At 42.4% G+C, this 25,846-nt stretch overlaps 1 protein-coding gene across 1 annotated transcript; it reads right to left on the minus strand.

The window, feature by feature from the left end:
• Positions 1 to 1,015: 1,015 nt before the first annotated feature.
• Positions 1,016 to 25,556, minus strand: LOC139573883 (serine/threonine-protein kinase 40-like). Its single transcript, XM_071397842.1, has 11 exons — positions 25,328 to 25,556; positions 21,101 to 21,227; positions 20,644 to 20,729; positions 19,624 to 19,767; positions 17,993 to 18,223; positions 17,276 to 17,328; positions 8,316 to 8,431; positions 6,179 to 6,323; positions 5,534 to 5,653; positions 5,210 to 5,294; positions 1,016 to 5,015 (listed from the first exon to the last, which is right to left on the minus strand). Exons 2-11 carry the CDS (start codon positions 21,216 to 21,218, stop codon positions 4,794 to 4,796), a joined length of 1,320 nt encoding a protein of 439 aa, XP_071253943.1. The 5' UTR covers positions 21,219 to 21,227; positions 25,328 to 25,556; the 3' UTR covers positions 1,016 to 4,793.
• Between the last annotated feature and the right edge of the window lie 290 nt (positions 25,557 to 25,846).

Below are 25,846 nucleotides of genomic sequence, written 5' to 3' on the forward strand. Positions count from 1 at the left end.
GCCTCCAGTGGCCAAGGCCCAGCCAACCATGACATACTCTAGTTGTAGGGGTCTCTGAGGGATGGGCAAGGCTCTGTAGCGTGTCAAACCGCTCGTCCGTCCACACATACATTTGTGCCGTTGCTGAGAGACTGCTAGGTCACTGAGTGATGCGCCGTTTGGCAGGAGTTTAGGTGACCTCGTTTTCTATCCATCTGACGTCAGAGCAAGTTGAAAGAAAAGCAGCTTCACTGCGGAGTTCTTGTACAGACAGGAACTGAAAAACATAAGCTATCCAATCAGTGTATTAATAATTTATTTCAGAGTCCTCTTCATCTCGTGGGGACATAAGGTAGTAACAATCTTTTGTCACTGGAGTCTTCAGCCACAGCTTGTGCACTATCCCAGAGACCAGCTCAGCCGCCACTATGAATAAGATAAAAATTAAATAAAAAGGCCCATCCATAACTCTAAATTATCTCACCAGAATCCATGTTACAGGACTGATCAGGAGCTTGTGTGCGTTAGCAGATGCAAAGAAGTGTAAAGAAACTAATCCCCACAAGGATGTGTGTTTAAAGGGCTGAGGTGAGGCAGCGGAGTGGGGGCACATGACCGCGGTGCAGGGGGACCAGCAGGGGCCTTCCTGTTGGAGCAAATCTACCTTGGCCCATGGTCCAAAACTCCCTCAGAGAGAAAAGACACTGTTTCAGTGGAGTATTTCACACACACACACCTCTCTGCAGGGAATCGATACACATTCTGTAACGGCATGAGAGACTGAAGAGTAATAACTATAGGAAGATAACCATTCCTTTCCATTTGGTGAACTGAATACATAGGGTTTCATTGACGATTTAGGATTCAACACTTGAGGTCATTATCATCATTAATACACAATATCTGGTGTTCTTGGTTATACATAGAGCAAATGCATTTCTATTCTTTGAGAAAGTACTCCACCTACTGGCAATGACAGGAAGTATTGTCAACATTCAAAGTTTCACATGAAATAAAAAAAATTGTAGGAATAGTGTACTTTTCCATATCAAAGTTTATTGCTGACATGCATGTAGAGATTTGATGAAGTACAAAAATATGTCTTTTATACAAACTTTTTTTCTCATCTCTGTACAATTAGCCAGGTTTTTGTATTAGATGCCCATATCCAACAAAGCAGCTTACAACAAATCCTGGTTTTCAACCATTTTTTTTTACTTTTACCACCACATCATACACCATCATCTATTTTCCAGTTGAAATATTCAGCAAATCAAATACATTGTTAAACTGACAGACATTTCCCATATTTTTGAATTATAGTAAAAATGAAAACTTAAGTTGAATGTTCATTAAATGAAAAACATTAGGTTTTTCTGTAAGACTCAAATTCCCAATTCTTCCTGGTTGGTTGATTTCAGGCAATTATAATTGTGGGACCACCGCAAGTTAAAAAAAAAATACAAATATTCATGCAAAATCACATTTTACAAAGAGCTCAACATCATGCTTCGTATGGTGATTTCAGTCCACAAAACTTATATGAAGGGGACAACTTTCATAGACAAATGGGACAATTCTAACAGCCAAATGTGAACACTATCTTGATAATGCTACAGATACCTAATAAACCTACATATTTATATCCAATAGTGGGTTATGGTCACCCTCAAGTACGACGGGATCACAAATTTGCCTTCAACTTCAGCAAGGGCTGTGGTATTCACAAAATACCCTTTTCTCATGAACTACTGACACACTATCAACTACAATACTGCTTTTATACCCAGAAATTCACATTGAGGTGGGAAAAAAGCTAACATCTCAAAATCTCATTACATTTATTTATTTTTTCTTTTCCCAAATGTGGTGGCTAGCATTGCCTCTAATGCATGTCTATATAGAATTTGTGTTAAAGCGGGGTTGTTCAGGAGTGTGCAATGTTACAAAACGTTCAGATGAAGATATGATTTCCTGTCATGTTGAATTTGGAATCATGTCAGTTCTATTCAACACATTCCTATCTGCAACATTTCACCTTACTGAATGTACCCCTGATCTAAGCTGGTATCGTTCCACTAGATGGAAGCTCTACTGGTGTTGTCGCTGTAATGATGGTTTTATATTTACATACTGACCAAAAGTCTGGTATGGGGCGATAAACAGTTGGCATGGTCCCAGATCTGTTTGTGCTAGTCATTGTCAAGGCAACAGGAGTTGGCAAAACGGCACAAACAGAACTGGGATTCGGGTAATAAACAGATCACTACCATAAATCATCATAATGCACGATTATTTGTGTAAAAAATAGAACTATGCAGAGTCAGTTTCATTATTAGTGTAGCTTAAATCGACCACGAGTGTGTGGCAATGGCAAACAATTATAAAAAGAGATCTTTAATGAAGATGGGCTGAGAGAGAAAAAACTGCAATGGCGGCTCAAGTTTGGAGAAACAAATGGAACCAGAAAACTTCTTGCTTAAAGCTAAAATGGAAAATAGATTTGATGCCTGAAAATGGACAGTGAATAAATAACAAAATAAACATAAATGAAATTGAGGAAAAAGACAATATACAATGAAATAGGACGAAACTGACTCAAGTTTCTACCCATGTGATCAGTTTGGTTATAAATAGGGTGAAGGTCTAAGCAATGCGAATACCCATAAAGATGGGCAAGCTTATGTGAACAGATGACTAATATTGTTCACGAGTTAGTAGCTTAGCAACATTGCTAGCTATTTTTGACAAACTTTGCTAACAAATGACAACATTGCCATCTGTCTAAAGTAAATTTGCCGACATAATGGCAAACATTTTTCCTACTTGCCTACTTTAGCAATGTCATCGTATTTCCAGGACACTAGTGCACTTTAGACGAAACAGCCGTTAGCCTCTGTGCAGAATTATTGGATTGATCACGTTTGGCACCACTACGGCACCGCCAGCAGAGGGAAGCTTAAGAATGTGCGTAACGCGACTGAGACAACCTCATTGTTGAGTTACTCTATGAAATATTACACTATTCAATTATCACAATCAACATTATAGTAAGTCTTTCATGATCAGCTACTACAATATAACTTACAACAGCTAAACGGGCTTGAGAGCTATGATCATCGCGGTTTTGTTTGATTTTTAAACTTTGCTACGCACTAGAGCATTCACGACTAAGACAGGGGCAAAATGAGGGATGCCCATCTTTCATAGCGGACACATTCAGTCCAGCCAGTCTTTGAAAAGCCTGTATGTTCTCAGTGTGTGCAAGCAACTGAGGCAGGCAAGATAAACAGATTGGGAAGGATGGCTAGTTTAAGGGTCTGCACTGACTCACTGGGCTTAAATAACGTGGCTCTAGTCTGCACCTACCACTGAAAAGGCCCTGGCTTTGTCTAATACACCCCTGGCCCAAATCACACTTATCTACACACTGATAATCACTGGCATTACCATTCATTCACATTCATGCCCAATACCTATCTCACAATGATGTCACAGGATAAATGGGAAGTTGAATACCTGGAAGTTGTTCAGTGGTGAACGTGGGGGGAGGTATCATTTCCTTGGCTAACAATCAGTTAAGATGCGCCATGATTTCTCACCCCCAAAAAATGATAGTGTCCACATCGTGATTATTAATCAAAGATGCCAATTAGAACAGCAATAACGAGAGAGGATCAACATGAAACATCTAATAAACGTCGCCCCATCCAGCTCTTCAAGGTACTTGACACCTAAATGCAAAAAAATGGTTCCACAGGGGGGTGAGAGCAAAAGCAAGAAAACAATGCAATCTGCTAGACTTAAAGACAGAAGTAGGCAATTTTGGCCACCCTTTGATAGTTAGCATTTTCAATGTAGAATAGATAGAAGTGTAGAATGCTACTTATTAGTCATAAGGAAAAAAGCTTATTCATATTCCACATTCAAAACCTTTATGCACCAAAACATAGTAATGCTTTCTGTCTACGGTGACAACACTACCCCGACAATTCCTTGTTTTCTGAGAATGGTGGACATGGTGTAAAATGCACACAAAAAATAAAATAAAAAATAAAGATTGAGAGAGGTAGATTTGAAGTCGTCAGTTTAGAGACGGGACTAGTCCAGATCATTTTGGTTATGAGGAAACTAAAGAGAGTGAATTACGTCCATGATCAAGTGATCTCAGTTTGGAGAGTTGAGGGGGAGGTTAGAGGAAGGTTGCTACATGGTTCTTCTGGCCCTGTATTGCTCAGGGTTTCAAGAATAAATGGGGGTAGGTAGGAGGGCAATGGCCAGGTCTCAGCAGAGGGAAACAAATGGGAGGGGGGGGCTTTTCATGTACAAACACACACATGCGTGTCTGGTATCCCCCTGGCCTGTACGAGTCCATATGTGCCCATAGCTGGCTGGCTGAGTCCATATGTGCCCATAGCTGGCTGGCTGAGTCCATATGTGCCCATAGCTGGCTGGCTGAGTCCATATGTGCCCATAGCTGGCTGGCTGAGGTGGGGGGGGGGGGGGTTCAGTGGGAGCCTTTGGTTGAGATCTTCAGATTCTCAGCCATTGCTGTGCACACCACCGACACCCAGACTTGAAGTGTGAAAACTATGAGAGGTTGTCAGGTGAGTGATCAGTTCTGCCCCCCGCCCCCCACCCATGTCTATTCCCACTCCACCTACCTAACTCCCCACAGCTAGGGACCCCTCTACCCAAGGGAGGGTTGGGCTAAGCTCCCATAGATATTCTCAGTTTCAGGGTACCTTCCCGACACAACCCTTGTGTTCCCCAACCCACTTGTCCCCCTGAGGGCAAGGTGATGGGTGAAGGGGCTACTTCCGGAGGAAGCGCTGGGCCAGGATGGCTGCGTCCAGAGGGCTGACGGGTGTGGCATCGTGGCCCAGGCGCCGCACGGGCGGGATGGTGCTGAACTGGCGTTTGGCGAGGAAACTGGCCTTGGCCTCGTGAATAGTGTTCTTCTCCTCGGCCAGCAGCAGCTGCTGGCGCATGTAGTTCTCAAACTCGTACTGCGACGACTCCTCCGTCATTTTCACCTGGGATAGAGAGACAGATGCTTATCAGTTAGTTACACACTGGGTCATGTTCATCAGGCACCAGTCAGTAAGGGAGGAGCATTTGGCTCTGTTCCCCAGAAGGCTTTAGGTGAGCTGAAGTTCTGAGGATTAGCCATGCGCTAATGCTAAAGGCTGAAGGAGGGTCAAGGGGTTGTTGACCACAGGGATCTCACCTCCTGGAGATGCTCTGGGTGGCTGATCTGGTCATCGATGTCCGGTACAACCTGAAGAGGTCCGGTCAAAGAGGATACTGACTGCCTACAAAGCACACACACAAAATAGAGTTTATCGACACAGCAAGGGTTGACTGATGATTCTATGGTGCAGCGTTTAAATTAACCTATTACGCTATGTTGCACCAAGTTCAACATCTTGATGGCATTATAGATGATACTCTTACACCAGATGTGAATATATTGTTAAGCACTTTTTCAACCATAAACCACTACTGCCAATATTTACAGTTCTCTCCCTGTCCACCAGGGGGCGGGACTCACCATGAGGCAATAATGCCGCTGAGAGACTCCAGGACCTCGGCAGCGGTCAGCCTCTGCTGGTGGTCTAGCACCAGCAGCTTCCGTATAAGACACACAGTGTTCTCTGACACACGCCCGTCCCTGAGGGGAGAGGGAGGAAAGAGAAAGGGGGAAGGGTTATATTTATGGCCTTCAGTACCAGAAGGAGAAACTGTTGAATAATACAAGGAGGAACCAACAAGAGCATGGTCCTCTGTAGCCTAGTTGGTATAGCGTAGCGTTTGCAACGCCAGGATAGTGGGTTGGATTTCCCAGGACCACCTGTACGTAAAATGTATGCATGCATGACTAAGTCACTTTAGGATAAAAGCATCTGCTAAATGGCATATATTACTATTAGTTCAGAACTACTGGGCAAGTCTGCCAAAGTCCTTGAGTAGACCAACTGTTATGATAAGCATCATTGTAGCGACTTCCAATTCACACCAACGCAGTATAAAAAGGGCCTTGAATAATGCCTGTGTGGCGCTGTATGGGATGGAAGGTGTTATACGACATGTAGCACGCAACTCTGTATGGGGGTGCATGGAGCAATAATACTTGTGTGGTTTTGTATGGGATGTGTGGTACTGTATTGGTTGGGGGGGGGGTTGTATGTTGACCTACTCTGGGATGGAGTACTCTGCAGCCTTGATCTTGCGGAATAGCTCTTGAGGTATGCTGTCGTAGAAGGGGAACTGGCCGTAGAGCATGGTGAACACCACCACGCCAAGGGCCCACATGTCACTGGGCTTACCGTGGTACGGCCGGCCTGCAAAAGAAACATTAATAGATTCATTTAAAATGTTTCACGAGCTAGGTCTCTATACAATTGGCGACAGCCTACATGAGATTATTGTTCTGGACAACAAAAAAATAGCGTGAGTTTTTATTTGTCAAACGGCAGCCAAGCATCGACAATATTGACACGAGAATAAGACACTTGATATTTATTGGAAAGGAGCATCAAGCTCATCATTATGCACTGTCACCATCCTGTGAAGTTAATCATTTATTTCATCTGTAGCCTAATAAACTGCATGATTTTGCGTGCGGTCATTGTGGGAAGTCAGTGGGAGAACCACACGTCTTCGCCCAAGTTATCGATACGTTATTATATTAATGAGCATAAAAGCCTTTCAACCAGCATCTCACATAATTAATTTTCCTGACAAAAAATGTTTTTTAAAAAACGATAATTTTTTGTTTTGCCGACATTTGGAAAGTTGACCAAAAAAACATGTTGACATTTTGAAAGTTTACCGTTTCCATCAGGCCTGTTATGACATTTTGTATCTGACATGTACTCGCATAAAAAGTTTGGATGGAAACCTGGTTAATGTTCGACTTTTTGCAACTGAGAAAATGACGCTTCCTTAAAAACATGTTTTGCATATAGGCTTACATATCATGTAACAGTATGGTGCATGTACGTACATGCACCAGTACAATCACACTCTCGAATCTTAATTCAACCACAAACATCGTTTGCTGTTACTCCTCAACCCACTGTCCTCCTCTACAACCATACATAATACCCAGAAACTCATTATCAACCACAAAACAAATGATTAACCAATGGAACACAAACAGAAGACAATGTGACTATCACTCTCCAACTGCAGATCTCGGCTCATCTTTCCAAGAAATTCCCAACCACATCTGGCAATACCGTACCTCATTTATTCTTAAACCTATGAAACAGTAAAGGCATGATGAGTCAGAAGCCAGTGATGGTAAGGGAGGAGCATTGAGCATGGTGCTCTGCTTTAAAACCAGAGGCAAGTGTTGTTATAAAGAGGTGGCGGCAGTTGCTTCCCTCCCTCCGCCCATGGGGCAATAATGGTAATGCAGTTGACACACACACACACACACAGGGGGGGAGGGGTTGGGAGTAGTTTCCCCTCTCGGTGAGTCATCAGTGTGACTCACTGGAGGTCAGTTTCATTGCTCTGCTTTCAACTTGTCAATGTTCCGCTCATATATGCCTAGGTTCTGTGTTTTAATGGAGAGAGGGGAAGCAAACACCAGCCAAATCTGCTCTTTTCACACATTTCCCGCCAATCGTGTCTAGACCGTAGGGCTGAGAATAACTTTTCAAATGGTTAGAACCTCAGTGTACGCATGAAGTTCGTGCACAAACTACTGAGTGACAGAATATTGTGTGCCGTCTCTGCAGCAAGCGATTAAACTAATAGCAAAATGTAGCACAGTAACATGTTTGCAATAAAACCAAACAAATCAACACCACATACCCCAATACATGGCTTATCACGAGAGAACATCATGCAACTGAGATGATCAAGTCAATAAATCAAATTAAAAAAATGCCTTGAGATATTTTCAGCCTTCACTAAATGTTCCAAGTTTGCAAAATAGGCTGTGTTGCCTAATAACCGGAAAAACCAACAGTGGACTGCCAAACATTACACAAACCTCCTGACTGACTCGCAGATTCCCAGCTCGACCCAGATTAAACTAGGCTGACCCTTCCTTTCAACAGAACAGTAAAATATATAACAGGAGCTTATCAGTCAAACCACATTGCAAAAATAACATGTGAATTACCATTGGAAATCAATAGGCCTACATGATTTGCATCCTCTTGTTACATAAAGTAAGCATGGAGAAATGGAAGTTTCAATTCAACTGTTATGCGATTGTGTTTGGCATCAGTCAGTAGCATTCGTGACAGACTGATAGAGAACTTCCTTCTCCTTTCCCTTCACATGCCATCTGTGTGTGTCTGTGTGTGTGTCCTCACCACTCAGTACGTCAGGGCTGATGTAGGCTGGACTTCCTCGCTGGTCCTTCAGCAGGTCGTCCTCACTCACCAGGTGCTTGCCCAGGCAGAAGTTGGTGATGGTAATCCGATGAGTTCTAGGGTAGAGACACCAACACACAGCAGGGTCATATTCAGTAGATATTTTTTTTTAAATAAATAAGTCAGAAACTGAGCGAAAGACACAAATGCAGCACAGTATGCCCTAATGCAGGTATTCCCAAACAGGGGAACGCCAAATAAAAATGTGATTCACAAAAAAATTACAAAATTCTCTTCACATTTTCAAACAGTCCATTTATATTCCCCCCCGCCTGAGTAGCCTCGTTTCACTGCCCAAAATAAAACCATCTAGTGTTCAGCGAAATAACACAATGTCAAATACATGTAGTCTAGTCAAATAATTAACATCCAATCACATTAACCGTCACTCTCTCGCGGGAATTCCACTAACAGTCCGTATGTAGCCAAACGTAGCTGCTGCTCATTCCGTTTGCTTGAAAATGGTAAAAAAAAATAATAATAATTGAGGCCCACGTCCATAGACACGTACCACCAGCTCTAATGGTAGTACTATATTACAAGCAGTATTACACCTGCACCTGTCGACGACAAGTTGTTCTGCTTCCATGAGCACATCCAATACTAGCATCAGTAATTCTACATTTGTTGTTAGCCCAGGTAGCATGGACACCGACAGTTGTGAATCTGATGTATCATTCACAATTTGATGACCAAATAAGGTTTTATATGTAAAATGGCTAAATAAAGAGCAAAATTATTATATTATTTGTGCCCCGGTCCTATAAAGAGCTCTGTCACTTCCCACGAGCCAGGTTGTGACAAACTCACTCATTCTTATGTTTATTAAATGTATCGTATAGCGTGTGTGTGGCAGGCTTACAATGACGGCAAAAAACAACATTTGAGTGCGCTGACCCTGGTGCTAGAGGGGGTACGCAGCTGGAGGTTGAATGTTTGAAGGGGTACGGGACTATAACAAGTTTGGGAACCACTGCCCTAATGAATATGACCCAGGAAACTCTACTCCACTTCCTGATTGTTAAAGTTTGCTTCGTCATCACAAAAAAAATAAGTGTTTGGTAGGCCTGTGAGACACACGATGCTTCGTGAAATAATTAAATAGATGCTGGCTGACGTGGGAGGCAGAGTTCACTCACTGCTTAATTTGACTATCACAGTTATCTGACCAACGCATTATGGACTCTTTTGCATCATCTTAAAAGAAACCAGAGGAAGTTTCAAAGAAACAAGACGATCACCACCACCAGTTGAAGGGACAACTCCAATACCAGGAGGACAGTGATATCTAGAGACAGGGTAAACTCCAGACAGTCTGGCACTCAAGCACCGTTGCTAGGGACATCATATTGGTTTCTGTGGAAACATCATAGGCCTATCAGATGTTTGCATGAGTCATCGTAGATAAACTGTGTTTGTGCGTGTGTGGGGGGGGGGGGGGGGGGGGCATGCAGGTTTTAATGGTAGGCCTTCATACAGTATCTCCATCCTTTCCAGAACATGTAGAGAGAAAGAGGAAATTTAAAAAAGGCTACACTGACAAACATGTGAGTCAACCTGTGGTTAGGGATAATTATCTCGATGACTAATCCGGCATGCCATTGGGTTGACGAATGTGTATGCAAAGCACATAAGGAAAAGTGCACACAAGCTTAAGTCCACCCACACGCGCAAGCATGCACACAATCACAACTGCAATTTAGAACATTGGTCTACTCAAGATCACGTTCTCACCCACATCCCCTTTCTCCAAGGACCGAGGGCAATGCAGCTTCCCCTATTCTCTCTCACTTGCACACTGTATGCAGTTCACATTCTGCTCACACAGACAGAAGGCCACATTTAGGCTAAGTTTAATTTATGTGAAAAAAATGCCACATTGTAAAAACATTTTTGAAGAGGAAACCTTTGTCTACAGTCTACCATGTGAGGCTGTTCAAAATGATTTGTGAACATGAGTCGTCTATAATACAGTAGCCTTTTGAAATTCTCAATGACAGGAGGTGACGCTTGAAGGGCTCTCGATAAAAAGCTACTTTATGAAGGGGGCCTTTCTTTTGCCTGCATGCATCACACAACTGCGGTTGCTATTCTTACTCTGTATCCTCTCCATGAATGAGATAGCGTGTTCGCCTCGTGAGAGAGACCCTTAGGACTGGAGGGACCAAAAGAACCACACAGTCTCCACTTTCTGGTCATGTGATCCCAGGAGACAGGAAACCAGAAACCTCCACATCCCCAGTGACCCCTCCACATCCCCAGTGACCCCCCCCCCCCCCCATCCTGCCCAAAATAACTTGACTGATGGGAAAAGGGGTTGAATATGGCATCCGCTGGCTCCACATGAAGCTCAACAAATTGCACAAAAAATAAACTACAAACACATTTTAAAAAATTCAGCAGGAGTGTCCCTCAATTGAAGCCATATTTGAGATGATATATTTATATTTTCGGAAAAACAGAACAGTGTGGTGAGGTCAAGGATTTCTCTCAAACATTTTGGGGGATTTACCTGTGCATGACTACTGTCCCATCAAACACAATTTACATTATAAAAAAGTCAACCTCACTTTCCAGTTTTAAACACAGATGGACTTCACAAATAAGTAAAAAAGCAACATTACAAAAATAGGAACAGCTTTTAGTATCATTTTGAACCCGGCACCACCAAACAAACCCTTTTAAAATGTTGATTTGCAAAGTTTATTTCCAGCATAAGCAAACTCCTGACAATGATACAGCACACTGAACTTTGCAGGACGGGGAGAAGTTGGTGAAGGGAAGAAGATTGTACAGGTGTAAACTAATCTTCAGCACAGTCAGTGGGAATACATGCATAGGTTGATGTCACCGTCAGTGTCAAGTGTCAGCTGACTGAAGCATGCTGACAAACAAGCACTATTCGCAACTCAGTCTAAAGACTGTGCAGAGACGGGCGAGAGAGAGAGAGGGATGACCTGACAAGTGCAGCCTCTAAAGGCTAGTTTGCAATCAACCAAACATCTTACAACCCTAAAGTACACCCGCAATGTAACAGTTAATTTAAGAATTACTAACCTACAAAACACCAGCTATTTAAAACAACTTGGTGGCAAGATGCAATAACAGCCTCATTCCATCCATTTCAAGTGGATAAATGACCATTTCAAACAGATAACTGACCGGAACCATAAAAAATAAAAGTAACGACCGTGCTGATGGAAACAGGAAATGCAGGTACATTTTTAAATGTCGGCATGCAATTTGTTTGTTCGACACGGTTGGTTCTTTTTGTGTCTAAAATTAATTATGCGAGAAATGGCAGCCTTTAAACAAAAATATTTATATAATAGCAATTATATCGATGTAAACTTGGATTCACACGATGATAGGCTATGTTGTGTCGTCCTACCACTAGGACTGGGGAAAGCATGGAGTTTATTAGGCAACAGATGAAATAAGTTATGAACTTCACAGGGTGGTAAAAGTGCACAGTGATTCAAGATCAAATAGGGGGTGCTTACATGTGTCCTGTTTCACACATGTACAAGTGTCTGGTGTAAAATGGTTTGTTGCATATCCCAAATCTGGATGAGGCCTTCCTCCATACATCTCTCTCCATCCCCCATACAGTATGCATGCACACTCAGCGATGACACGTGAAACATGTAGAGCAAAGGCGAAAGACAAAAAAAAGGAAGACAATGACAGGGAATGGAAGAAAGGAATCATGAAAAACAGAAAGAGTAACGAGCAAAGACAGTTTGTGTGAGAGAAAAAAAGGCTCCTGACAGACAGAGGGAGGGAAAGTAAATAGAGGGCTGGGTGTGTGTGTGTGTGAGAGAGAGTGAGTGAGTGAGTGACGTGTGTGTCCATGGTGAGTCAGCCCTGAGCTATGGAGGGCCTTTGGCAGGCCTCTCCTTTTGTCTCCAGCTGGGACAGTGTTCCACTCGTCTGCTCCATTCCGTGCAGCAGCCCCACCGGCCAGAACAAAACACTGTTTCATCACCACTACGGCTGCCGAATGGTGCTCACTAGGGATTAATCTAAAATTGCGATATTGACAACCACATCGCAAGAGGCTGCGATATCGTTCTAGATTCACTATAGATGGGTTAGCTGACAACGTCACGAAAATGATGTGCACGCTGCCATAGTGCAGAAGTCAGCGTGTTGTTGAAATTCTGGATGGCCAGATTGCTAGAAAGAATAAGAAACTGCCATGTGGGGAATCGTAAGTGGCTCATTTCATCTTGTTATTGATACGTCTTGACTGATCATGTCAATGCTAATATAGTAAAAATTTGAAATAAAATTCAATAGCTAGCTAACCAATAACTAACAAAGTATTTGAGAGACAATTGCTCATGGTGCAAATTTTAATAAACAGAGACGAAATATAGCTTACATGTTGTCATTCCTAAGCCAACCCCTTCTATTCCCCCCTCCATAGTTGCGCACGCCTTTATTATGTTGCTAAACAACCAACCAATCTATGCATGCATTGACAGAACAGAAAGCTCTCAACAGATTTGTCCAAACATGAACGATGTAGCTATTCACTTATATAAATCCAAATTTTCTATTATTCATTTGTGTAACTTGCTCTCTGCAAAACATTAGTTTGTTGGTCTTACCAAGCTGCTGAATTTAGCTAACTCCACTGAGCAAACTTTTGCTCTAATACAGCCTTGTACCAGTTGGAGTATATCAGCATTGGTTGTACAACAGCTTGTTCTCATAATCAGAGAGGAAAATACGAAGAATATTAAATTCTGTCTGAATGTACCTATTTAAATCTAATTAGGGTCCCATGGGAAACCCTGACCAACACTTTGGTTCCTACTGTCATAACCAACTCGTCCCTTTTTCCAATTTCCAAAAATTGCACTGATGTTTTTTGCAGCGCTCACCATTACGGGCACCGGCCGGCTCAGTTCCCAGTGAGTACAGCAGTGTTTCCCAATCCTGGTCCTGAGGATCCAAAGGGTTGCCCACTTGTTTTGGCTTAATTCAACTAATCATCAAGCCTTAAATTGACCAGGATTGGGATGCACTGCTGCACAGTATGTTCGTGTGTAATGGGGGGAGAGGGAGAGAGAAGGAATTGAGGTAGTAAACACTTCCTTGCAGTGGCTAATATGCTTTTAGGTGATGTATGGGCACTAGTATTTAGATATGAATGTGTATGCATGAATGAAACTCATTCAGACCCATGAATATGCCACACTCAATTGTTTAATAGTCTACACATAGACATACTATATGAGCACGTGGAGCCAAGAGGAGGAATTGAAAAAGCCTGCACCGTTGATCAGTTACAAAACAGTCACTAGCATACTCCTACATTTCATGGGCTCAAGATAAAAACAGCTAAATACACATTCACTCTTAAATTATTTTATTTATAAAACCTGTCTAAAAATAATAATAATTCCAGCAGGGTTTTGAGAGGCTCTGGGTGCACAATAAGGCTGGGATTTGACAGGGACCTCACAATATGATATTTAGGTACCGATACGATATGTATTGCATTCAATACTGTGATTTTATTGCAATTCAATGTTCCAAACATATATCTGCTACAGAGGGACAAGCGAGAGGATGAGTATGAATTCTGATCAGCCATGGAAATAAGTGCTGAAAACAAATTGTCTCCCTATTTACAAAATGGATAACTAGCTATGAAGGAAAAATGCTTCCGTTTTGGTGCAGGTACAGCAAACTAGCACGAAAACAATATTGCGATATTGTCAAAACGATACAATACCGTCAAAAATAATATTTTGATATGGAAAGGGGGATTCAACTGAAATGTGTCTTCGATATGCAACTATTGATTTGTTCCCAGATCACTAGTGCACAACCCCCCACGTCCTCACTAGCATGCACTCCGTTTACACACACACACACACACACACACACTCCGCGCATATGTGCCCCGATTCTTGAAGCTGGGCGTTTGACAGTTTCCTACTTCACAGGAGAGGGATTCAAAAGTAAAATATTTCGTTTTTTTTCTTCTAAATGCATTTTTTCTCTCTCGCAGAAATGGCTTTTTGAAAATGTTTACTTTCTTAATAAGAAACTCGTACGTAACCTGTAAATATATATAAAATGTGAAATCACGAAGCGTTTTCGCCCTGGAGAAAATACAGGATATTGCCTAGCCATGATTGGTTGAGATAGAGGGGGTGGGTCATTCCCAAGAAATAGCAAATCCTGTCACTCAAGGCTTCCCTGTCACGTCCTCTCTGCTACGGCAGATATTTGTAAACTCCTTTAGATTGACTGATTTTCATCAATGACAACTTGCAAAGTGTAGCTACAGCTTTAAATAACAGAGTGGTGCTGAATACAGCTGCTGGTATCGACACAGCTCTTTCTTCTGTGGCAAAAGCAGTCTGCTTTAAACAGAGTGGGAAGGATATATATTTTTTTTTATGTCTGTCGTGAATCATATTCTAACAGTTAAGAGCTTACAGTTAAAATAGAGATAGTTATCGTCTCAACTGTATAAAAAAAAATATTTTTCATTGTTAGCTAGCTAGACAGTTGCATACAGGTAACATAATAGGCAGCTAGCTAGCTGAGATGGCCAGTTGCATTCTGCAGTTAGTTGATTGCTGGTGTACAAAGTCATGACGATAATATGTTTGTCAGTTTATTATGTTTAACTAACTAGCTACCGAAAATAGCCACTGTGGTGCGAATGCTAATCGAATAGCAAGCTAATCAAACCACAAGTTAAGTGACAGGGACACATTAAATGGCTAAATAACTAGCTATCTACACATGTTCAACTAGCTTAATACTAGCCTCGTTTAGAATTCGAGAGTGAAATAGTTACACACTCATCTCTAACATGTAGGCTCAGCATTCCCGAACAGTCCCATTAAAAAGTCAGAATGATGAACCAACTTTATTTCAACTTACTTTACCGGCGATGTTGTCCCTATGTCAGAGGTAATTTCATACATAATATCCACAGGGAAGTGTTATCAACCTTTAGTACGCTGTCTGTATTTCCAGTTGTTATTTTCAAAACGGATGCAATTCGCACATGAAACACTTGCACAATATGGCCAAGACTAACCAAACCGCAAACACTTCCAGCTGATTGTGAGGGAACGTGTCAGACGACAACATTCCGGTTACATTTGGTTATTGTTTATATCGTGTTTCACGTGTAATGCGTCAAGAGATTGAAAATAACGTTACAAGTGACAGAAACTACCGGCACAGCAAATAGTCAGGTACACATCACTATCCTGCGGATACCCCATCTCCTAACAGCAGCATATACAACCGGTAAAGTGTAAATATAATTTCATTCAACATTCTGGCTTGTAGAGAATATTGCATTGTTTTTTAGGGCGACTTGAGTCGGACAAAAATAAATAAATCAATGGAGTAACCATGGTAAGTCTGTTTAGGCAAGATGAATACCATATACATATAGCCTACTGCTAATTATTAGCTGGTTATCTTGTAATGTCTGCAATGCCATTGTTTCGCTGGAAACCAGTTGTTGTGTGTACAGGGCATTTTAGTAACAGGCAATAACAAGCTATAGGAGATGAATTCATTCGTAGTTTTTTTTACCTATTGTTCTGGAATTTGTCTTTCAGCAGTGTAAGGAGACGAACAAGCAGCACTTCAGGTATTTTTTCTTTGTACTTGAGCTTATTGCTCGGGGTTCAAAGAATGTTATTGCTGGTATGCAAGGTTTTAATGCCTCATCTATTTGTGTCTGCCTTTCTCCTTTACAGCTTAAAATTGTCTGGAGCCTGGTGTTGTGGCCATGGAGTTTTCACTCTGATCGAACTAGATTTCAGCTGCTGCGCAACGATTATGTCCTTCCTCCCAGAGATGAGCAAGCATCCCTTGGACTGGACAAAACCCGGCAAACATATTTTGAGAAGATCAGGACTTTTGCAATGAAAAGGCCATAGACAATTACACGTCCTGCTCCAAAGGGCAAGATAGAAATATGTTCAGTTTGTTCATATCATAACTTGAACAAAAGTCACAAAGGATCTCATGATAAAAGCCTAGATAGTGTTTTACCTAAGCCCTTGTGTTAAGGTCTCTGATTTTAGGCTACTACCTTTAGCACTTGAAGTTAATCAAATATTTTAATCTTGAAATATTTTCACAGTCACGTGAATTCTTGGTTGGGTCTTAAGGCTTAACGGGTTTAAAACAAAGCAGCACTGTAGTTCAATGTGAAAAGTTTTTTTATTATACAACAATAGGCAATTTAATACTGTTAATGGTTTGCCTAATCAGGGAACTTGGTGAGATAATGTAGAGAATTCATTTTGGCAATTTGGTGAAAGTGTTCCTTTTCTAAATAAACGTTTTCCAAGGATTAATGTGGAGCACGTGAAAATCGCAGCTAAATGTTTGAATGCCCTTTTCTCCTAAACGGGATAAGGTTATTAACTTAAACCAGCATTACTTCCATGTTTTCTCCAACTACAGTGTATGATGTACCATTTTGAAGCTCAGTCTGTAATTTTATTCAATAAAATTCAGGTCACACTGACCTGATGTGCACTCGAGCCAGAGTTCCAACCATGTGCAGTTCCACCCCCCCCCCCTCTTCCAGAGAGAACAAAGTAAGAGGGCACGTTCTTCACCCTCTTTTTCCTCGCTAGGTTCCCATCACTGCCTTCCAAAACCCGACCACAGGGAATGAGTCACTGACTCGTACGTGAGAGAGGGGGGAGAGAAAGATGTAGAGAGCAAGAGAAAGAAAGATGGGTGAAGGGGAACTGGGCTGGGATATCTGTCTCTTCCTTGAGGCTGCGAGGTATTGACCCTGCTCGGTTGAAGGCCAGTTGCACACTGGATACACACTGAATGGGGCATCTCGCAAGGCTGAACCAAATATGAAAGCGTGACTGAGTCCTTACCGTTTGTTCAGCACCATGTTTCCAAGCTTCAGGTCTCGGTGCACAATGTTTTTCTGCAGGGTGAAAGAGGTAGAGACGGATCAAATATGTCACCGTCAGACTGCTGTTGAATGAAGCACTGGAACAAAAGCAACTCAAGTCAATGCTGTTACTGCTCTATAAGAGCAGTTTAGCTTGGATGATGACTCATCGGAGGGGCTACATAACAAAAATGTAACAACATTTTGACTTGTCTGAACATGCCCAAGACTTAAGTTGGAGACCGTAAAGAAAACACACTTACATAATACATCTTTCAAAAACAAATTGTCAAAGCTATGCGTCATCTTGGCTCTAGAGGACTATACAGTCAAGTCAGTGACCAATTACTTGATCATGAAGGTCAGCCTGTGAAGGCAGTAGGCACTGACCAGATAATCTGATCTACAAATCATTAAACTTCCAAAACAACTGGCCACCAGATAATGAAAAGTCTGGGAAATCTGCAAAGTATGTAGCAGACTGAACACTAGTCAAGAAGCAGATGGATTTAGACTGTTTCGAACATGTTCAAAACAGCTACTGAGTCGGACTGAGTTGAATCACTGATCTACAAATCACCTCACATTCCAAATAATTAGGCAAACGCATTGTGATCATGATTAGCGATTCTGCACCTTGTCTTCCTCAAACTGATCCCCTCAAACGTGCTGTACGTGTTTTGTTGGTCAGTCTCACCTTGTGCAGGGCCTCCACTACGCGCACCACATCGTAGAAGATGACAATGGCCTCGCGCTCGCTCAGCCGCTTCTCCTTGATGACGTAGTGCTGCAGGTTGATGAGGTCCGCAGTCTTGTCGCTGAAGTCGTGCGCACAGAGGCAGTCCAGCACCAGGCAGATCCGCTTCTTCAGTCGGCGCACCTTTCCATTGTTGGCCTCCGGATCCTCCACAATCTCGTACGCCCGGTCCTAAAGTGGACAGGGGAGAGAGAGTGGGTTGGTTAGGGTGATTAGAGAGGAGACCGTATCCTTTATCTGTGCGTGTTACAATCTGTTGATATGGGTAGTGTTCAGTAAGCACAAAACAAAAGGCCACGAAACAGAATTAAATGTTGTCCAATAAAACGATGGTTTTCTTTTGCAAAACATTTTGCTACGGTGTGCCATGAACAATACAACTCTGGGACATCTCTTTAGAAGCATGTAAGAAATAATATGGATTCTGACAAAAGACATGACAATTGAACGGCTTCCAAATCATATGCGTCATAAGCCATCACCTCTTCCATTGCCGAGTGAAATTGCACACTGGCTTCAATCAGCTATGAGAGAGAGAGAACAGTGGAGGAGATGACAGGGCTCAGTGATCTGTGTACAACCATCCCATCTCCAATGTGAATAGAACACAATCTGGGGGGGGGGGGGGGTTTGAGATGAAAAACAAAGGTCATTCTTCTCTATTCACCTCAGAGCGAGCCACTGTCCTCGTCCCCAATGGTATTGGTTTGTCCAGATTTAGATGGCTGGGCCTCTAAAGGCTTTCTGAGACAAATCATTATTAACTGGTCCGCTTGGAGACGGAACTATAACAAACCAATCAATACCGTTGTAGCCTTGAATGAATCACGCCGCAGCCGCACGGCTCAATGTAGCTATTCTAGGAAGAGCGTGTCGAGGAGAAATAGGATTGTGAAAGAGAGGCGACAGATGGAACAATAACAAAGTTATAAAGATATGGGAAGGGCGGGAGGGCTGAGTCACTGTGAGAGTGGACGGCTGGGAAAGTGAATGCTTGAAAAAAAAAGAAGAAGTGCTTCAATATCTCTACAGAAGTATCTCTAAGCTCCACTGGACTTGAATTGTGCAGTGCAGTTGGTAGGGAGGGGGTGTGAATAGAATGTTTTTCCCTGAAGGGGTGTCTTTGGGAGGCTGGTAGAAAACTATGCAAGTCTCTCATCAGAAAGAATAATGTACAATCACAATAATTCAGTACAGGTCTGTGAAGTTCTCATCATTGAAACTGTTCGCTGCTCTGGCACCCCAATGGTGGAACAAACTCCCTCACGACGCCAGGTCAGCGGAGTCAATCACCACCTTCCGGAGACACCTGAAACCCCACCTCTTTAAGGAATACCTAGGATAGGATAAAGTAATCCTTCTAACCCCCCCCCCCCTTAAAAGAGTTAGATGCACTATTGTAAAGTGGTTGTTCCACTGGATATCATAAGGTGAATGCACCAATTTGTAAGTCGCTCTGGATAAGAGCGTCTGCTAAATGACTTAAATGTAAATGTAATTGAAAGACATTACAATTGGCTGCAGCGCCAAGCGATGTACCTGAAAGTTTGTGGTGCACCAAGTAAATTTACCTGGAACAGGCCATGGTGGTGCACCACTCCATCCTGGTTATGGAGCAGCGAGAGGAGGGAGTACTCGGTGTGCAGCAGCATCTTCCCCTGCCTCTCCTCCTGGGTCTCCCCGGCCGCGTCTGCCCGCTCCTCCAGCGTCAGGATCTACAACAGAAAGCAGCAGCAAGGTCGTGTTCATTAGGCACCAAAAGGAAGAAAACTGACTGAAACGGAGGGCCTACCTAGATTTGTCCAATAAGAAACACTTGGTTTTTGGTTTCCCATAGCAAAACATCTTACTACTGTGTCGCCTAATGAATTTGACCCCGAGGTCACGAGCACAGACGCTCTGGGACTGGGGAGAAATCCCTGAACAGTGAACCACATGAAGTCGTCACCCCACAACAATGCCTAAAGATGTACCATAACAGCTGACCCCAGCAGCTGATCTAGGCCTTGGGAAAGAACTTAGGAAGAGGGGGTTGAGAGCCAGAGGGGACAAAACAGGCCTGCATATTTGGCACATCAAATCAAATTTTATTTGTAACATGCGCCAAATACAACAGTGAAACTCTTACTTACAAGCATTTAAACAACAATGCAGTTTTAAGAATAAAAAATAAATTAAAAAAATGTTAATTAAGTATTTACTCAAATAAACTGATGTTTTTTCATGCTGGTTTCATTTTATTCAGCGCAAAAACACATCCCTACATACTACAGTCAACACACTCAGGTGACAGGCCACTTTTTCACTCTTCCTCCTAAAACACCTGGTGTGTAAAACAGATTATTAGATTGCCCCAATAAACAAATTGCCTCTACAGTTTGTCTTCTGCCCAAGCAAGCGCAGGCTGCTCCACTCAAATAGGGCCGTAAAGGAATAACTGAACACTAACAAAGACGTCTGTTTAGGAAGGTCAAAGTTCAAAAGGCTATTGGGACACTGTAGCTAACTAGCTGTTTGTAGACACTAATTCATCTCCATCAAACAGTGAAAATAAATCATTCAAAAGAAACAGTGCGAGTGTGTCCACTCACCTTTAGCTGGTAGAAGTCATCCGTCCCATCCTTCCTGGCCAGACACTGCACTATGCTTGGCACGGGCGAGTTCCCCAAACGAGGCCCTGTAAGGAAGAAGTGGCAACAGCTGCATGACCAAAAGGTAAGGAGTGTGTGTGCCCTAATGCAAACCATTAGGAGGCATGCAAACTTCAACCCCCCCTAACATAACGTTTTCTTACACGTCATCTAGCAGACAGCAGAAGTCTTATGCTAACGTTTCACAAAGTAAACAGCTTCCATTTCCTGAAAAGATTGAAGAAACAGCAACTTTGCTTAATAGATTCTGAGCCATCTACCCAATGTTAAAAATTCTTCATATTCTTGCCTCAAGCTAACTGAATCCCCCCACCTCTTCCCTAGTTTCCTGCACACACACAGTTGTAAGAAGACAACCTTCCCCCTTTTCTGCCCCTGAGTAAACCCCCTCTCTTACCCAGGACAAAAGGACCTGCCCTCTTGGCGTTGCTTCCAGCTATTCCAGGACAGAGGAGCTTGCTGGCCCTGCCCGAGGTCTCTCCGGCCCCCCTCTCCAAAGAGCGCCGCTTAGACATGCTGGAGCTCTGCAGGAAGAACACAGAGACAAAAAGCTAATCAGATAACATCAGATCACGATAGGCACGTTAAGTGGTGTTGGACAGAAATGTGACCACAAGGACGCAAGACTCTCAAACTGATATGGTCTTGATGTTCTTCCAGGCCACTAGCAAAATATACATCTTGAGTTGCATAATTCCGACGCTACGATTCTGACCAAAATTCTGTCAATGTGTCATACAGTAGAAAATACATTAGTTCTCAATAATCCCTGAAACTGCATGACTATACCTGGGTCTCTCCAGAAGTTCTCTATTGACTTGACTAATGCAGCAGACTGTCTTGTGGTATGAGAGAGGAGAGGGTTTAACCCCTCCCAACCACGTTAGAAAACCCCTCCCACAAGTTTACTAACACAGTGTGAATGGCTAGCCATTATAGGTTCATTCAGATGTAGTCTCTGGTGAGAGAGATGGCACCTCAGCTTTAAATCCTCACAATGTGGCATGCAAACGAAACATCCATGTACTGACATTGAGTGACAAATGCCTTGATGCAGAACGCAGTAGGATTACTGCAACATCAAATCCTGCAAGGGTGGAATTCTGGTGAAATGCTAAAGATAGAAAAACATGTAATAGGGCTAGGCTGAATTCTATTTTGTGCATACATGCCTTTTCATTTTATCCTTCGCAATTACTTTCTGAAAATCCTGCAGCAGCTCTTAGGACCTATATCAGGTGGTGTGAAAGGAAGGCCCGGAAAATTGTTAGGCTCCAGCCACCCAAGCTATAGACTGTTCTCTCTGCTTCCACACAGCAAGTGGTACTGGTGCATCAAGTCTGACACCAACAGGATCCTGAACAGCTTCTATACCCAAGCCATAAGACTGCTAAATACCTAACAGAATAGCTTCAAGGATTGACTGAGTTAACCCTTTTATTTTTGCACTGTCTATACACACTCACAGGACTCTCCAACATACACATTTATACTGACTCCACACACATTCACTCAGCATTTATGCTGCTGCTACTCTGTTAATTATATATCCTGATGCCTAAATCACTTCACTCCTATACATAACTAACACTCCAGTATCCCTGCACATTGTAAATATGGTATTGGAACTGACTCTATATAGCTTCTTTCTTTGTCATTTTTAGTACTACATTGATAACTGCATTGTTGGGTTTGGAGCTTGCAAGAAAGGCATTTCACTGTACTAGTGCACGTGACATTAAAACTTGAAACTTAATCTGCACTGGTTTGCGGTTCTCTAAATCTGTGGCCTAGGCTATGTGGTGAGTTATAACCATTGACAGTAAAAGGATACGACTTCCTCTCAGAAGACAGTTTCCCATAAAAGGTTGGGCTCATGGCTTTTTTCATGACAGAAAAATAAATACCAACCCTACCATTTCCGATAAGGAACTGAAGGCACATGCCAGGGGAACCTGTGTGTGACACATCGTGACATCTATTTACAGTAACATGCCTACCTCTATAGGACCTACGGTATTCTATCTTTGAGAGGTATTTACTTTTTTGCTGCCTGTTGATAATGAGATCCTAAGTGATGAAACGTGCTCTGGTTCCCATAACAGGAAAGTAATGCTCAGAACCAACTGTGTGTGTGGGGGTGGGGGGGGGGGGGGAAATCACTCAGTTCAGTCACCCCAGGGTTATCATGGACTAGGTTTTGTCAGAAATGCCAAAATATCAGAGGGATGACACCAATAAGAGCGCAAACTGAAACATGTCCTAGAGTGTAAAAAGGGGGCATCGTTTCAGAGTGAAAACAATGTGCAACTTCTTGTAGTGAAACTGCAGCACAAAGGTGATAGGTCAATGTGCCTGAAGACAGGATTGTGGTGACCGTAGATCTTTAGTGGACACATGCCAGTACAAGTTCAACCCGACTAGAGATGTTCCAGAGCGAGAAGATTCGGGCTGATAAAAGTGGGAGCATAGAGGGCAATAACAATGAATTTGAATTACCTGCGTGAGAGTAGACATTGGAAACTGACACACACACAAAAAACTCAAAGTATGCATTACTGGCAACACTAGTCAAAATGCTCACACATTTGCCAACACATGGAAAACAAGACATCATTCCATTTTGAAACTGTTCCACCATAGGCCACAGTTTGGCTCTGGTGAGGACAGGACAGTTTGCAGCAGTCACAGTGGGCCTACACAAATTCTCACTTCTATGAGGATTTGTTCAGATCCCAAACAGCAGACTGTCGTAATCATGACTCTAGCCATCTCAACCAGTCATCAATCACCCAGGGAGGCTTATGAACAGTGCTTTTCTTGACTCCCAGTCACATGTGCAACTGTAGGAGAGCAGCATATTCTATCAATCAATTAGCATACCATTTATTTACACGAGTCATCTAAACTAAATGTTAGCCATTGCCATTTGCAAAGATGGAATAGTACACAGGGTATGCTGCTAAAATGACTGTCCAACAAGAGAACTATTAGAGACTGAATCAGAGCCGACAGGTTCTGATGTGCATTTCTACAAGAGCACTGTACTGCCCTAAAACCATTTGACAAAACAATTACCTTTCTGTAACTCATGCACCTTAGGCTTGCCTGAAATGGGCAGCTCACAACATGACTTCAGATTAGTTTGGCATTTGATGAATGTAAGCCAACTACCAATAGTTCAAGAACTAAAAAGGTCAAACCACCCGAGGAAAGAAAGCACAATGATTGGCAAGAATAACTTCAGCGCAATGGCATGCTAAGATGCAGTTTTATCTGATGCTGACTGTACTGAGAGAGAGAGTAGGAACATAGCCTACTGAATCATATCAGACACAAGGCACCAGAGAGAATCTCCCACGCCATCCACGGGAACATGCGCTCTTTAAATAGCTAGAGAGTGCACACACGGCCACCATAGATGACTGGAAATCCACTCACGTCCTATTATAGCAGCATGAATCAAGCATTTCACACAGTGTTCTGTTGCAAAACAAAATAATTAGCTAAAAGTACTAGCTAAAGGAGCCATCCCTAAATACATCTAATATAACCAAATGTCATTTTTACACGTTCATACCTGAAACCTAGGCTATATCCTGATAAATAATTGAAAAGGAATAGTCCAAGCTATCACAATGTTGTCAGAGGAGATGATTCATACAAATCACGTGCGATTGAAGTTGAACAATGGAATTCTTGACTTGAGGTTGCACAAGTCAATCACCTTGGACATCATGATAAATATACCTAGCTAGCTCGTAATGGGCATGTTAATGTACCTGGATGAAACCCCAACTGCCTTCTGCGCTCTTATGGTTACCCACCATCTTGCAGCCTATTGTTACATTTTGAATGCACTTGGCCATACAAGGTCACCAAAAAAATAGAGACATAGGAACGACGACAGCATGTTGCAAGGGGGTGTCAGTTGCAACATTGTATCAGGCTATCATTTGAAACAAATGAAAAGGAGCACGCATCGCAGGGATGAAATCCCCCAAGTGTAGTGTACACGACCCCTTTTGACTCCTACAACGGAGACGAGTGCCAACAATCACCCTTTGTCCACAAGCCATTGAGCCATCGTGATCTTATGTCATGACATGAGTAAAATATAACTAGGTACCATTTATAGTACCGACAACCCACGAACGTTTACAAACGAGCCCCACGCCCGAACGCAATGTTGTAGCAAAATAAGTTCTCAAACGAATATAAATTAGTAAAACACAGCGCATATACGGTGTATGGGAACAGTGGTTATGTTAATTACAAAATAATGTACGATACACGGCGTCAGCGAAACTATGTTAGGTAGCCTAACTAACGTTAGCTTAATCTGCTAAATTCCATTCGGCACGAGCAACCCAAAGCTAGCCCGAATTACAACAATGCACACCGTTCACACATCGGAACGACCCCAATGACAAATGTGCATGTATTTGTGTTAATTAATATGTTCGGTTTACAATTTACCCATTGTCTGCTAAACAATACACATTGCGCAGACCGGGGAGGCCATTTAAACAAAGTACATGCTAGCTACTACTAACGTTACTACCGCTAGAGCAAGATCTTTCGCCACCTCGCTCACTCAGGTCTTTTTTCTTTAACAACTTACCTCGAGCTGAAAACGCCGAGGAAAGTCTGCGTTGTAATGCTACAGCATGGACATTTCTTTAAAAGTATTTGTTCGGTGCATAAGCAGTTTGTTGCCCCAACCAAAGGAGACCGTATATGGAGGGTTGATATCGTGCAATGTTTGTTTTAGCCACTATTACCGAAATGACCACTCAGGAACAGCTTCCATTCGTCAGCTTTCTGATCGCATCTTTCCATAGCAGCGCCACCTGACAACGGAAATGACGCAAGTTGCATGACTGACAGACTTGCTCAGCCAATAAAAATAAAAACATAATTTGATTTAGTAGTTTGTCTAGCAGATGCAGCTGATTGATTGAGCGTTTGATGAAATGTGTTTGTTTGATAATAGGACTAGGAATGACATGACGTTGAGCAGAGGTTCAGTGTTCAACTATGTGTCAAATTCAATTCGATATAGTTTCAAAATGCACACATGGTTTCACAACTTTGTTTTACAAAAATGAAAAAGTAAATTGTGAGCTAGGAGGCAAATATT

The sequence above is a fragment of the Salvelinus alpinus genome, chromosome 4 (assembly GCF_045679555.1).
Source record: "Salvelinus alpinus chromosome 4, SLU_Salpinus.1, whole genome shotgun sequence".
Lineage (NCBI taxonomy): Eukaryota > Metazoa > Chordata > Actinopteri > Salmoniformes > Salmonidae > Salvelinus > Salvelinus alpinus.

What these genes read in the sequence shown, in the direction of transcription:
- LOC139573883 (XM_071397842.1), bottom strand. Translation starts at nt 21,218, where the DNA reads ATGTCTAAGCGGCGCTCTTTGGAGAGGGGGGCCGGAGAGACCTCGGGC. An exon ending in GGCAGGTCCTTTTGTCCTGG is followed by an intron (nt 20,730 to 21,100) that starts GTAAGAGAGGGG and finishes TCTTCCTTACAG; the next exon opens with GGCCTCGTTTGGGGAACTCG. An exon ending in CAGCCCTGACGTACTGAGTG is followed by an intron (nt 6,324 to 8,315) that starts GTGAGGACACAC and finishes TTTCTTTTGCAG; the next exon opens with GCCGGCCGTACCACGGTAAG.